The sequence below is a fragment of the Typopeltis vanoorti genome, chromosome 6 (genome assembly GCF_054136105.1).
Source record: "Typopeltis vanoorti isolate ZY-2024b chromosome 6, IOZ_Tvanoo_1.0, whole genome shotgun sequence".
NCBI lineage: Eukaryota > Metazoa > Arthropoda > Arachnida > Uropygi > Thelyphonidae > Typopeltis > Typopeltis vanoorti.
Window position 1 is genome coordinate 59436554 of NC_143554.1, and position 14673 is coordinate 59451226.

The 14673-nt window shown below is 31.8% G+C and overlaps 1 protein-coding gene across 13 annotated transcripts in view; it reads right to left on the minus strand.

The window, feature by feature from the left end:
- Positions 1–2522: 2522 nt before the first annotated feature.
- LOC150105480 (histone deacetylase 5-like) overlaps positions 2523–14673 on the minus strand; it is a 430130-nt gene continuing 417979 nt past the window's right edge. For all 13 annotated transcript variants that reach the window (XM_090394187.1, XM_090394195.1, XM_090394193.1 and 10 more), the window contains one exon: positions 2523–9335. In XM_090394187.1, the coding sequence (XP_090250313.1) occupies positions 9275–9335 (61 nt within the window). In that variant the 3' untranslated portion in view covers positions 2523–9274. The remainder of the gene's footprint in view (positions 9336–14673) is intronic.

Below are 14673 nucleotides of genomic sequence, written 5' to 3' on the forward strand. Positions count from 1 at the left end.
ATCCAACTTGATGATCACTTTGACATAACTAGGATGAGACCTACCCTTTACAAAACTGTTCCCACATACAGCCTCTCCAATCCTGTCCAACAATTTCTGAGTTCTACCTTTTACCAACTTCTCCAATACCTTAACCACCACTCCTGAGCTACAGATTGTATATGAAGTCTATTCACCATGTCTTGGAAGGCTCCAAGACTGAGGTAGCAAATTGGAACTATTTTGCTTGTCTACTACCCAGAGCTGATCAGACAGGCTTAAAATGGGCAGATATCACATTTAATCCTAATGACATATTTGCATTAAGGTTCTGCAATATCATACGCCTGTCCAGCTCATCTGCCTCTGTTCTCGTACCAGTGAATATCACATCTGACACTGCATTTGTTAAAAGACCAAACTGAATAGTTTTCGTGAAGCTTTAATGATAACCCTGTGATTCTGATAATTTAAACTATGTTATCACAGTAAAAAAAAAATTGTTATAATCACTAATTAATTACCTGAAGGGTCAATTATTCCAGGGAATAGTTTAAGTTAGACAAGAATTGGCTAATTGTCCCAGAACAAGTATTACACACTACAGATGTGCTTTCTCACAATAGAATAATTTTCCAGTTAATAGGATTCCAGTGGTGTGATAGCACACCACTTTACTTTCTCTGGTACACAGAACTTTTTGGCACAAATAGTCAGTTGCTGTACAATTTAAACATAACTATTACTATCGGTACTGATGATGGAATGAATTAGTCATTCTGAGATATTTGTTTCTTCATATAAGTAGTAAATAAACTGATATTTAATTTTTACTGTGATCAAGTTTCAATTGAAATTATGAATGGTTCTTATACCATACTGTTCAAATGCAGGAAAATATCAAATAATTTTAAAACTCTTGGAAAGACTTTGTGCTGTTCCCAACCAACGAGCTCACCAGTGTGTGCATTACATGACTTCTGCTTTGAACTCATCAAACCCTCCTCCATTCTATTTGTTAGACCACACCAGTAAAGTGATTATTTTATATGACTTCCATCCATAAAAAGTTGTAAACCTGTAGGACACTAGTAACATTGCTAAGATATTTTTTGTCTATTTTTATTAATTTTATATAGTTTGTATTTTTATTCATCACCCTGCTCTAGAGAAAAAAAAAACTTCTTCAGGCCTCCAGTAAGCAGAGTGGTGGTCTACACTAGCCAATGAAATTCATCTCCCACCTAAATGTGTTCCAATTATGCAACTAACCAGAACAGGGCAAAGTACTCCAAAATGTGCTTCAAATGAGTACTCGATTTCAAAATGTACTTTCAGTACAATAATTTCTCTGCAGTGAAGGCACTGTAAACTGAAAAGAACTACAAAGAACTTATTCTAGGTCTGTTGCAAGTAAGAATAGGACTCTTTTTTTTTTTTTTTGTTACTTTACTGCATATAGGAAAAAAGTAGCCAGAAGTCCATGAAATTAATAAACATATTGTTACAATACACATCTCTGTGTTTTAGATGCTTTGGCAATAATCGAACAAACCAAACATATGTGGGAGAGGCTTGCACTTTTGTACTTCTGAGAGAGAGAGAGATTAAACCTTTGTCAATGGAATTAAAGAAGTTGTTCACAGAAGTGACCTGTGTCCCTCCTCATACAAAAACAAATCTTCTTGTACTTTGCACTGACCAAGCCTGGGTTAGCACTTCCTCTCTCCAACCAGTAGGTTTGAGAGAGCTTGAATCCCACCATGGGCATGAATGTTTGAGAATGTTTTAGGTGGATGACAATTTTTGTTGCCACAACAAATTCTGGAATACTCTGCACAGATTTGGTCATCTGGTTTTCAAAAGGATAAAGAGATGTTGGAAACGGTCAGGCAATTAACTAAGGTGGTTTCTGATCTCTGGAATGTTGAATATGAGGAAAGGTTGAGAAGATGCAATTTATAGTCTAGTGGATAGGAAGAAGAGGGGGTGATATAATAGACGTATAAATTGGTAAGGGGTTCTTATATTACATTTTTATGTGTTTACATGATTATATAATGTACAAAGTATGTATATTTAGATGATGCTAATTCATATTTGGTAATATTTATTTTCTATGCAATAAATCAGAATTCCATTCTTTCATTCAACACATTTTTTTTTATTTGGAGGCATACTATTTTTCATTTTTCTTTTGCAGAAAGACAGCTATTGATATGCAGAAAGCAGCCATGGAAAAAGAATTTCCAGTACACAGTTTATAATAATGTAAGTTACATTTGAATGTATTTTTTGTGATTTCATTTTTAAAAATGTGACCAAACAAGGTTATCATCCCTCTGAGCATCTGCTCAGTTATTTCATAACCGAGCACTGCCAACATGATAAAAATACTGTACTAATTGACTTAAATGTTTGTCATCATAAAAGGAGACAAACTTACTGAAGCAAGTGATTCCCAGACAAACCTTAATTAAATAGGCTGAAGAAATGAAAAAAATGTTGACTTAAATTTAAAAAAATAATAAATATCACTGCACTTATAACTGAGCAAACAATATATTTATTCACAGAGGGCCAACATGTTACAGAAAGCAGTTTTTGAGAGAACAGTACAAAAAATTACAACTAGTTATGTAAAGCAGGTAATGATGATAATGGAACATCCACACAATCCTGCTATATATATCTGGGGGAGAGGGGGAATAAATCTTCCCATAGCAATATTTACAAACATCAATGATACAATAATAATGGCATAATGTAGAAACAATGTGAGCAAAATGCCTTAAATACACATCCATACATATACAGTGTACCCATAAGTAAATGTACTACATAATTTCATGTTTACAGATAGAAATGTTTCAGTTTATTTTCATATTTTGAATTCTTCAGCATATGTATTGGCAATTGCTGTGACCTAGGCTATAAAATAAACTTATTTATGCTTATTGCACAATATAGTGTCATTTATCAATTTCATTGCAATCTTATCTTAAACCGAGGAGTATTCCCAGACATAGGGACAAATAGAAATAATGTTTTTGTGGAATTAAAAATTTCTGAATTAAAAGTTATTTTAAAATAATATTATTTCTATATTATATAGTGTTTTCATGAAATAAAACATTTCGAATGAAAACTTATTCTAAAATAACATTATATATAGTACATCCAGCATATACATACATACATACATATTTTTTCCCTGGAATACTTTGGCGTCATGCATATTGCTTCTGAAATATTCCGTGAAACATAACCTGTTGACAGTCTATTTCCAACATATCAGTTAAATTCAAATCATATCATTTATCCTGTTAAAAAAATGTATAATTTGCTACAATAAAGACTAGGATGTAGAGTATATCACATGTTTTGAGGAGTATTATGAAAGAAACATTTAAACTGTGCAATTCTTTCTCAATATGTTGTGTCATTTAATTTAAGCGATAACAGAGTAAATGTAATCCAAAAATTTTAAAACGTATCAAAGGAAAATTACCTTGAAATTCATTGAATTACAGAGTAAGCTATAAATACACAAAGACTTACTTTAGTGGGAAATGTGTAGAAATAAAAATAAACTGTTGTGTGCACCAATTTTCCTCTCCTCTAAAACCTATCGTTACATTCATAATATTGAGTGATAAACAAAAAAGAATATTAGAGCTGCATGTTTGAATGAAATTTTATTTGAAAATGATCATAATACACATTTTAGACTATTTTCCCATATAGCTCCTTGTTGGTGGTGGCAGAAAAACATGTTATAGAGAAATTAAATTAATGCTCATGTCACAAAAATTCAGGACTATGCCTCAGTTAAGAAAAAAAGTTTCATGAAGTGGATCTGGCAACACCAAGATGATTTTGTCAATACTTAAAATGTGAGGGGGGGGGCTATACTACATGCAAAGAAAATGAAATAAATTTCCAATCAGACTTTGGCATTATTATCCCCCCCCCCTCAAATTTGCTGAATATAGCATCTGTAAAGATGATTTGTATGAGAAGTAGTCCATGATACTTTCTTTTTATTTCCATCTTTTGTGTCAGTGCTGTAATTTTGAGTATATGGTAGCACTGTTCATTTCATGCTCCATGAAGAGAGACTGTAGCTCACTCAGTCAGTGCCAACAGTGCTCTTTATTTGCAAAGACAAAAGTGCAAATCTCATCTAGGATGCAGGGAAGCTTTATAATTAAGGCGTTCAACTGAATTGAGTTATCCAGTCTCATATAAAAGTGGATGAGTTTTTGCTAAAACTTTTAAAATCTTGACAGGAAATCAGCCAGAAGAACATGCATTTTACACGGATATAATATGCTGGCCCAGTCATAATTCCAAAACACCAGTAAGTTCCATGAAGCCCACTTATTTGCTATCAAAAACATCCTTGATGCTTTTATTTCAGAAGTGGATAGTGGGCTCATATATTGCTCAGGTAGAATGGGGATTTTTTTTTCCCTTGGTAATTAATAATATTAGTATGCTTCCTGTTAGTAACAATGATGAGAGCTCTTAAAATGCCAATGATCAATCAGTGTGCTGTCTAATATTTGATGTTTAATGAAGAGTGCTGGTTCAGTAAGCCATATAAAATGTTAAGTGCTTGACATAAAGTTAGTCATCTGTTGAATCAGCACAGCCTGATAAGATGATTGTTTCAAATGTCATTGCAACTCCATATACTCAATCTCTACACATTCTGATGGTGTATTGTACTCTTATATTTCAAATAGTTAGCAAATCTGCCATTGGTATGTTTCGTCCATACAAAATTATCTAAACCAACTGCATTAGGCCATTCCTCATAAGACTGCATATTCTAAGTTAGTCCCTATTCTGAAATGTGCATTAGCTTTAATAGGCCTTGTATTGCAAAAACACTATACTATTAATTCAGCACTAGAAAAAAATTTCAACCTTTTGTATCAAAGAGATACAGAATATATCTTCCTGATTTGAATAAATACTGCACAAATTTTAATTATTAATGCAGTGCGTCCACGACTATTTAAAGAGAACAGATTACTCTTCAGAGAAGAATGTCAAGAATACTTCTTCTAATAAACAAGTTTAATCAGCCTTAAAAATAATTATGATGAAATTCAGAACAACGAAGAGATATGTGGGAATGTGCCATCACTAAAGAATCATTATGTTGATACACATCAATTGGAGAAAACTACTTTAGAAGTTTTAACTAACAAGAAGTTTTATCTTGTTAGGTATTATGATGTGTTTATATGTCTATCTTAAAACTGTTCCCTCTTCAAATATTACTCTTTAATAACAGACCCAACCTTTAGCAGTGTCACACCTCGGTATCAGTTATAAACTGATATTACATGTTTTAATGTGCATTAAACACAGATTGAATGAATTACTTCAATAACTAATTTGCAAACGCACAATATGCAGATGTAATTGTTCTCCAAACAATTACATCCGCAGAATTATAATATAATAGATATTGTACTCAGAGAATTTGTGTAATAATAGGCTAATTGGAATATTGACTTGTACATTCCTTTTTGAACACAAAATAGTAGGTAGACTGTACATTTTCATCATTTAGCATGAGAGCACCACCATGCTTAGCAGAATTCTAAAAAAAGTTCCATGTTCAGTTTCTAGAATAGTAATCCGGGATTATTTAATCCTGACCCACCTAATGCCTATATATATATATTTACAACCTTTTGTGGGTAGAATTATCACAAAAAAAAAAAATAAATAAAAAATATCATATAAATAGTATTGATATGATATTTACTTCAGAAACTGTTGTACATTAAAAACTGTTGTTTTAATGTACAACAGTTTCTAAGCATATTTCCAAAATTTTGAAGAAAGCTCTTATATGCTAGTGAATAAACACTCTGCATTTTTACCTAAAATTAAAAATATGTTAATCTTCTCTTTTGCATTTACTTTATCCATGTTTATTTCACTCTTTCTTATTTTGGACAGACTCAACATGCTAAGATTGTATACTTCAACCTCACAAGTCTAGCTGAACATGCACTCTCAACTAATCATAAATCATTCCATAGGTGAACATATCAATCTTACATAGAGCAGCTATCATTTCAAACAAGCACTGAAGGAAAGTAGAAGCCTCATACATGATTCCATTGAATGGAATGATTATTTCAAATGCCTAAGCTTTGGTAATCATCATCTATTTGTTCACAAGAATTGAAATAGCATAAATCTCTTACATGATTCCATTTACATTAAATATTCAAAGTATTGGCACATTTCTAGATTAATAATTAAATTAATTTTTAGAAACTATTTAGTAGGTGATTATGACATTTAATGTCTGTTCTACATATTTACTTAAAAGTAAGATTTTAAAATTGAAGTTTATTAAAAAATTACTTAGTCTCTTGCACTTGTAATCAAGATTATAAAATAGATTCTGATATTATTTGGTGTATGTATAACAAAGATCTAACTTCTGCGTGAGTTTATTATACATTTTCTTAAAAATTGCTGTAAAAAAAAGACTGAACGAATGCCATAATCTTGAACCAACAAAGTGTATAAATATTTCTTCCTTTGTATATAGATTTAGGAAGCTTATAAAGCTTTCTTTTATGTAGTTTTTAAATAAATCACTCAAATAGATGCAAACTTTTTTTGTATAAAAAGCATATCAAAACTATATTAGATATGCTTTTAATACCAGATCTGAATTCTAGGATCAAAACTTAATTTGAATAACTTCTGATTGGGATGATTCTTTACAAGTAATATGATAATATAATTCATGCGTCTTATCACTAGAAAAAATAGCATTAATGAATTAGATTATTAATACATGGTCTCAGCTTGTTTTGATACATATTCATTTTAGAAAGCTAACTGATTTTACAAACAGGTGAACATAATTCTACAAATAGGTGAAATATGAACTAACAGCAAAGTATTATATATGTAATATATATATCAAAGCTCAAATATCTTTACAAAGATATAAGAATATTGTTACTAATCAGAATTTTTTTTAAGTCAACAATAACGATGCAGATTTAATTTTAAGATATTACATTATTCATATTTTAAACTGTGGTTTGATTCAAAGTATTCAAGTTCTCTAATAATATAATGGTTTAGATTATTCAACACATTACAAAGAATTTTGATCTACGTTACTTCAGTTTATTGAAATAATGTACAATAGTTATTAATTTTTTATTATTAATTCTTAACAGATTTTGATTTTAATAAATGCTAAATTGTAAAAGAAATGCGTTTTCCAATTTATCCCTTTTCTTTCCTTCCTTCTAGCTACATACCACTACTTGATACTTTCTGGTTTTATCACTTGCATTAGACAGAACCATTTTTACTTAGTAGATAGAGTATGTGGAATAATAACATACTGCAAATGTTGATAAATGACACTATTAAACATTATTACATATTTTCTTATACGTCATCCAACGTTACTTAGCATCAAAATAGGTAACTGCATGGCTTAAGTCACAGTAAGATTTGTATAAATTCTGTAACCCTCAAACTATTTTAAGAACGAGATTTAAAAATAAAATTTTAAAAATAAAAAAGTTAACAATAAAAGAAAAGTTTTATTTACTTATAAAAGGCACCAGGAAAATTCTTCAGCTCATGTAGAATAACAAGATGAAAATATTCACCTTTCTTCTTCATTTATATCTAAATACATATAAGCTGTTGCCAATCAGCAGGCTAAAATTTACATAAACAGTGACAAAATGATAGAAGCCATATTAAGGAATATTATACAGCATTATCCTATGTTTATTAATAAAAAAGCTTCAATTCAAAATCTTTCTTTTCATGTCTATTCACACTTTGCCATGAGACTAGATATCATTTTGCCTCCTTGTACTGAAAGTTTTCAGTATATATATATCTTTTTCACAAAAATATTAAAAGACAATCTTAAAGTTTCCTCTTACAAAAGAGGGAGAAAATAAAGTCTATGTACAAGACTTAAGTCTTATAAATGCTTTGCATGAATTTACAATATATAATTTTATATGCATGAATTTACAATAGTGATAAGCATGTTATGATGATCAACTCAAGACAAAATAATGAATACAATTAACCAACATTAACAAATGCAGAGTGCTGGTCCAAATTGAAAATACATAAAACATATGAAATTGTATAACATGACGAGCTTTTTTTTTCATTGACTTAGTCATTTGTAAATACATATAATTATAGTACATGTTGTAATATGTTTACTAACCATATATTTCATTAACCAAAATGTTCATCATTAATTACAAGTACTTTTTTTTAATATTTGTGGGGTTTCCCCCTCTTATTTTCCTACAAAAAATGTTTCTAGTGTACTGAATATACATTTCATCAAGTATATTGACACTATGTATCTATAATGCTATATTTATATACATGCATACATATATAACATTACACATACATATCTGTGTATATCTTCATTTTATACAAGGTTTTTTGTTTATTGTTCACTAAATTATAAATGAAAATAAGATGAAATAGTTCTTTACAGAATGTAGAAATAAAAGGTTACTTTTATTTATTCCCAGATAGGAAATGCAAATCTGCAGTTAGATAATCAGTGTGGCATGAACTTAAATAGACAATGAATATAATTCCATATTTATCATATTTAGTAAAGTATATATTTACTTCTATATATACAGTTTCTACAACACAAAGGAACAATTTCTGGAAGAACTGATACAAAGTAACAGTATCTAGTCTCTATATAAGTGTGCCACTCAAGTTTTAATTTATCACCTTTTTTTTATCTCCTGTGAATGTGTACTGAAGTTACACATTGCAAAATCTGCATTAAAAAAAAAAAAAGTTGAAATTTGCAACACTAAGGTATGCAATTATATGATTCTGTTGCCCACAGCAACACATACTGATAATCACGATAAAATACTACAATATTCACAAATATGATTATTGAACTCCAGCATGGCAGTAGCTTTTCTTTTCAAAGAGAATATTATGCCTATATATACAGAGTTTCTCTTTATCTGAACAATTCCTGGAGTGCATTTTTTGATTCCATTGACACATAATAGTATTTATGTATGCAGTGCACAAGCACAATATAATGACACAGGTGATAAACAACTATGAATCATGAGTGATAATGCTACAGACAACACTGCCAAGAGCTAATCTTTATGTGAAGAAGGTTTTTGTGCGAAGCCACAGGCTCAAAACATTACAAATCATTTTGACACATCACTGCACCAGTCAATGATGTTTCACCTTGAATTCATTTTTCTTGATCCTCTTCCATGGGTTCTTCTAGTTGAGCTGTATCAGATTCAGGACTACTGCAAAAAAAAAAAAAGTAATCCAAATTGTATATTTTCATATGCTAACAAAAAAAAATAATTACTAGTATTAAGTGTGTTCTAGTTGAATATTTCAAAAAAGCTTAGTTGTCAGTCATAAAATGATCTATGTTGTATAATGTAATTTAAATAATTTAATTATACATTTCTTATTTGATGTTTATATAATAACAGTCTATTCTGAAAATTGATCTTTAATTGACCAGTGATTTATAAAACATACTGATAATCACGATAAAATATTACAATATTCATAAATATGATTATTGAACTCCAGCATGGCAGTAGTTTTTCTTTTCAAAGAGAATATTATGCCTATATAGATTGATGAGGCTAGGGACTTAGGGGTGTTGGTAGGGAGATGAAGTTCAGAGGACACATTGCTCAGGTGTCTAAAATTGCACATAGGATTACTTGGTTGTTGAGGAACACACTGACATCCAGAGATAGAGGTTATTATTCCCCTTTATTAAGCATTGATACTTCCACATTTGGATTACTGTGCTCAGGTCTGGTCACCTGGATTCCTTGGAGATGAGGAGGCTGTGGAGAGGGTTCAGAGAAGAGTGACCAAGTTGGTGAGTGATGTAAAAAATGCTCTCTACATTGATAGATTGAGAGCTTGTGGATTACAGAGATTGGTTGATAGGCAGAGAAGAGGGGATATGATAGAAACATTTAAATTACTGAAAGGTTTTTATAGGATTGATGCAGGGAAAATGTTTCAGCTGTGTGATAGTGATGGAAGAACAAGAGGCCATCCCTGGAAATTAAAGAAGAGTGTGGTTAACAAGGGTATCAGAACAAGGTTTTTTGCCTGGAGGGTGGTGAATGAGTGGAATTCATTGCCTGACTTAGTTGTGAGCTCTTTGTCTGTAAATGAAATTCAAGAAGAGATATGACAGATATTGTTTTGCTAGTTTGGGTCTCCTGCAATGAGTCTACTGATTCCATGGAGATACCCATAATAATAATAATAAATACAGAGTTTCTCTTTATCTGAACAATCCCTGGAATGCATTTTTTGATTCCATTGACAAATAATAGTATTTATGTATGCAGTGCACAAGCACAATAAATCACAGGTCAATTAAAGATCATATTTTATATATGATTTTTATATATTTCAGTTTAATTATCTAATTGAATGACCAAATATAGCTCAACAACATTCTATTCTATTTTCTATTGAATAAACATTAATTCACAGTGATTATTTAGACAAATTGACTATAACAGTGACATAAAATTGCATTTTGAAATGAAATGTGATTTTTGTTTAATACTTAGGTATATAAGTGATATCTGTTTTGCTTGATTGGCATTGCTAAATCACTTCCTATTTTTAAATCCTTTTAGTGATGTGTGTGTGTGTGTGTGTGTAAACTTTAGCTCATCCACAGCACTAATGTGCTATAGATTTATGACAGTTCATGGATGGGCATCAAATGAAAATAAATAATATAAGTTCAAGACCAATGAATGTAACATTCACTTTCAGAGATAACAAATATGGAATAAGAGAAGATGCGAAGTTACTAGAAGAAAGAAGAGAGAGTAAGAGAGTCTAAAGACTGTTGCCAAGGTATGTGAGAAAAATGGTATGTAGAATGAATTTGATGGTTGATGGAACTTACAGGTGACAGACAGATTGTACTTGAATGAATTTGGAGTTAGGATCTGGAGAAAGTGTTGTTTAATGAAAGAATAAAAGTGCAGAATCAGAGAAACTACAGCTGTCAGCAGGACGCGAGTGAACATTGTGTGCAGGCACCATTGATCTGAGTGAGTGTGACAATGGGAAAGAATGCTGAATGGGACAGTTGTTAAAAGATGCAAGGATATTTATGTAGGCTAATGTCAGAAGCATCAGGAAGAAGAAGAGAGGTGGTTAAAGAAGGTGCAGTCTGCTGGAAGGCTTGTGCAAAAAATGTGCTCAGGGTTCAATTTTATTTTTGGCTAAATAATTGTGGATGTGTTTATGTGTAAGAGTTGTGCACTTGCAGTGTTTGTAATGTGTAGGTTTTGTTTAAGTTTGCTTATAAAATCTTTAAACTTAGAGCTAGGTGTTCTGACAGCAATCAAAAACAAGATGATGGGGACTTTGTCTATGCATTAAATTTTGATTTTTCAGTCATTTTGTATAGGCACAAAAATGTATTCATTGGATTATGCAGATAAGTGTTATTGATTTTTTTTTTTTTTTAATATATATTGAACCCCCTACATGAGAGATCGAAGAACCTATAAGCACATCAGTGCCATGTCTAGGGTGAAGGTGAGGAGTCAGAAGTTTATTGACATTTTATTTGAAGAATTATAATTGTTTAACAGATAAGCTTAGGTGTTGAAGGTTATTCATGACTTATTTTTAACAGTATTAACACCACCAAACAAAGTATTTTATAAAAAAGATGTTTTATTAACTTGCTTATATTTCATTGAAATTCAAATTAGTCATCAGAGCACAACACAGCATGTATACACGACAGTGAGTAAGTGAAACAATATAGTTGTAACAGACAAAAGATCTAAAGTCCTAATTTGGTGCCCTCATTGGAAATCTCTCTTTTCTTAAAGATATGTTTATTTTCTCATATTTTCAGCCATTTCTTCACCTCCATATTTTAGTATTTCATTATACATGCCATCAGTTCAAGATCTTTTAGTAATAATTTCTTTTTGAGATGACTGATTTTATTTCATCTGTGTTTTCTGGCTCGTAGCATCTCAATTTTTATTTCTTCTTCACTTTCATATAATTTGTAAAATAGTTTTCCCATTGTTCTCTTTATGACTTTCTATTTACGTGCCCACAAATTTCTTTTTTGTTTTTGAATCATTCATTATGCTTGTTTCTGTGCTCCATAAAAGTCATATTATAGTTGTTGAGAATAATAACCTTCTGAGTATTTTTGCTTTGAGTCTTATTTTGTTATTTCATTTCTTATTCTTTTATATTCTTCATTTTTGCCTATGTTAGTTTTATCTTGAAAATGTCTATTAAATGAAGTTTGGTTTTTGATAGTGATTTTATTTCTTCAGTATACCAGGGAGTCCATCTTGTTTTGTATTTTCCAGTTTGTTTCTCTCCTCCCAGTGTTTCATATGATACTTGTTGAATGTTCATTTGGAATTTTTCCCAATAAGAATATATACTTTCTTACTGATAGCATTTTTCTGAAATTGCTCTTATTCTATTTTGGTAAAGTATTCTTTCCCAATTCGATCTTAAATTTATTTTTCTTTTTTACTTTATATTTTGTTGGAATCTAAATTGTCCACAATTGCTTCCTGTGTCTGCAGATGTAACACTAATATATCTGATTTTGCAGTTCTATTTGCTATTATATAATCTATGGTAGAAATTTATCCTCTGTTATTTCTCTCGACTCTTGGGGATTAAAGAAAGTATTATTTATTCTAAATTCATTATCTGCACAAAATTGAAGCAGTCTGTTTCCATTTTAATTTTTATTATTATACAAACACTTCCTGGAGTCAAGACTCATCAAGGGAGGCAATAGTAAGATGCATTTTAACAGAGATAATGTTTATCATACCCCATCTTAAATTAGTTCAATGTTTGCACACTCACCATCTCATTCAGCAATAAATTCCACTCTCCATGCACCACCCCTTCATACAACTTCCAAGAATGACCGCTTTTTCTCTATCTCCTTCCCTCCTTCAACCCTTTGAAAAATATCCTGGGTAGCTATTTATATGTCTCACTCATATCGCCCCTTTTTCACCTAGCATCTGTAATTTACATTCTCTCAACCTGTCTTCATAGCGAGTATTCCACAATCCCAATATTGCTTTTGTGATTTGCCTCTGAACTTTTTCCACAACTTGCTTCATCCTTCCATCAGCAGAAGGACCACAACCTTATCTCTACTTATCAGTGTTCTTCTTAGTATACAGGCATTTTTTTGTGCTGTTTTGATTATTTTTGCATTATGTCCCTTGAACTTCAATTCTTTATCCACAGATATCCTAAGATCACACGCTTCTTCCACCTCCTGTAATACAATGTGGTGCAATATCCAGGAAAAGGAAAGTCACTAGTGGAGTGCCTCAGGGCCATTACTATTTAACTTGTATATTAATGATATTGGCAAAGATTTGGATGGAGATATTCAGTTGTTTGCAGATGATGCAAAGTTGGGACGAACCATAAAGAGTAGTGAAGATGTTGTGGCCTTGCAAGAAGACTTGAATAAATTGAGTGATTGGGCAAGCAAATGGGGATGTGAGTTCAATGTTGCAAAATGTAAGGTTTTAAAATTTGGAAAACAAAGATGGGATGCAGAATTTATGCTTGGTGAGAATATATTGTTGGAAGTAGAGGAAATAAGAGATCTGGGAGTGATAGTGGATAAGGATCTAAAATTTAGGGGACACATCGCCAAAATTATGAAGACAACACAAAGACTTCTGGGAATGATGAGGAGGACACTGACGTGTAGAAGTAGGGAGATTCTTGTTCCATTGTATAAGGCTTTGATTAGGCCACACATGGACTATTGTGCCCAGATTTGGTCACCTGGTTTTCAGAAGGATGAAGAGATGTTGGAAAGGGTCCAAAGGCAACTGACTAAGGTAGTTTCTGACCTCTGGAATGTCGAGTATGAGGAAAGATTGAAAAGATGTAATTTGCAGAGTCTAGTGGAGAGAAGGAAGAGGGGAGATATGATAGAGACCTACAAGTTGGTAAGGGGTTGTTATAGGATCAATGGTGGAGAAGTTCTACAGAGAATAGTGGGAGATCAGGGGAGAACCAGAGGTCATGCCTGGAAACTGTATAAAGAGGGTGTGAGTAGGGGAGTGAGAGGCAGGTTTTTTTCGTGCAGAGTTGTGAATGATTGGAATGCCTTGCCTGAGAGTGTGGTGTCTGCAAGGAGTTTGAATGTGTTTAAGACCCGGTATGATGAGATGTGTGTGAGATAAAAGGACCTCCTAGATGAGTCTTTGACTCCATGAGGTCTTGTTTAATAATAATAATAATAATAATATTATATGCAGCTTTACTTTAATGAGATCCAAAGTTCAAAAGTTTACTGGTTAATGTAAGGTTAAATTAACATCCCCACTTGTCTATCTACGTAGCCACTTTATTCAAATTGCTCTGAAGCATAAGTGCATCTGCATCATTCCTAATAACTTTTCCCATCATCTGCAAACAGATGATGGGAAAAGTCTGCAAGCTGAATATCAGCTTGCAGACCACTTCCAATATCATTAACAAACAAATTGAACAGCAGTGGCCTTAGAACAGAACCCTGTGGTGTCCCGTCACTGTCCTGGTAACCCC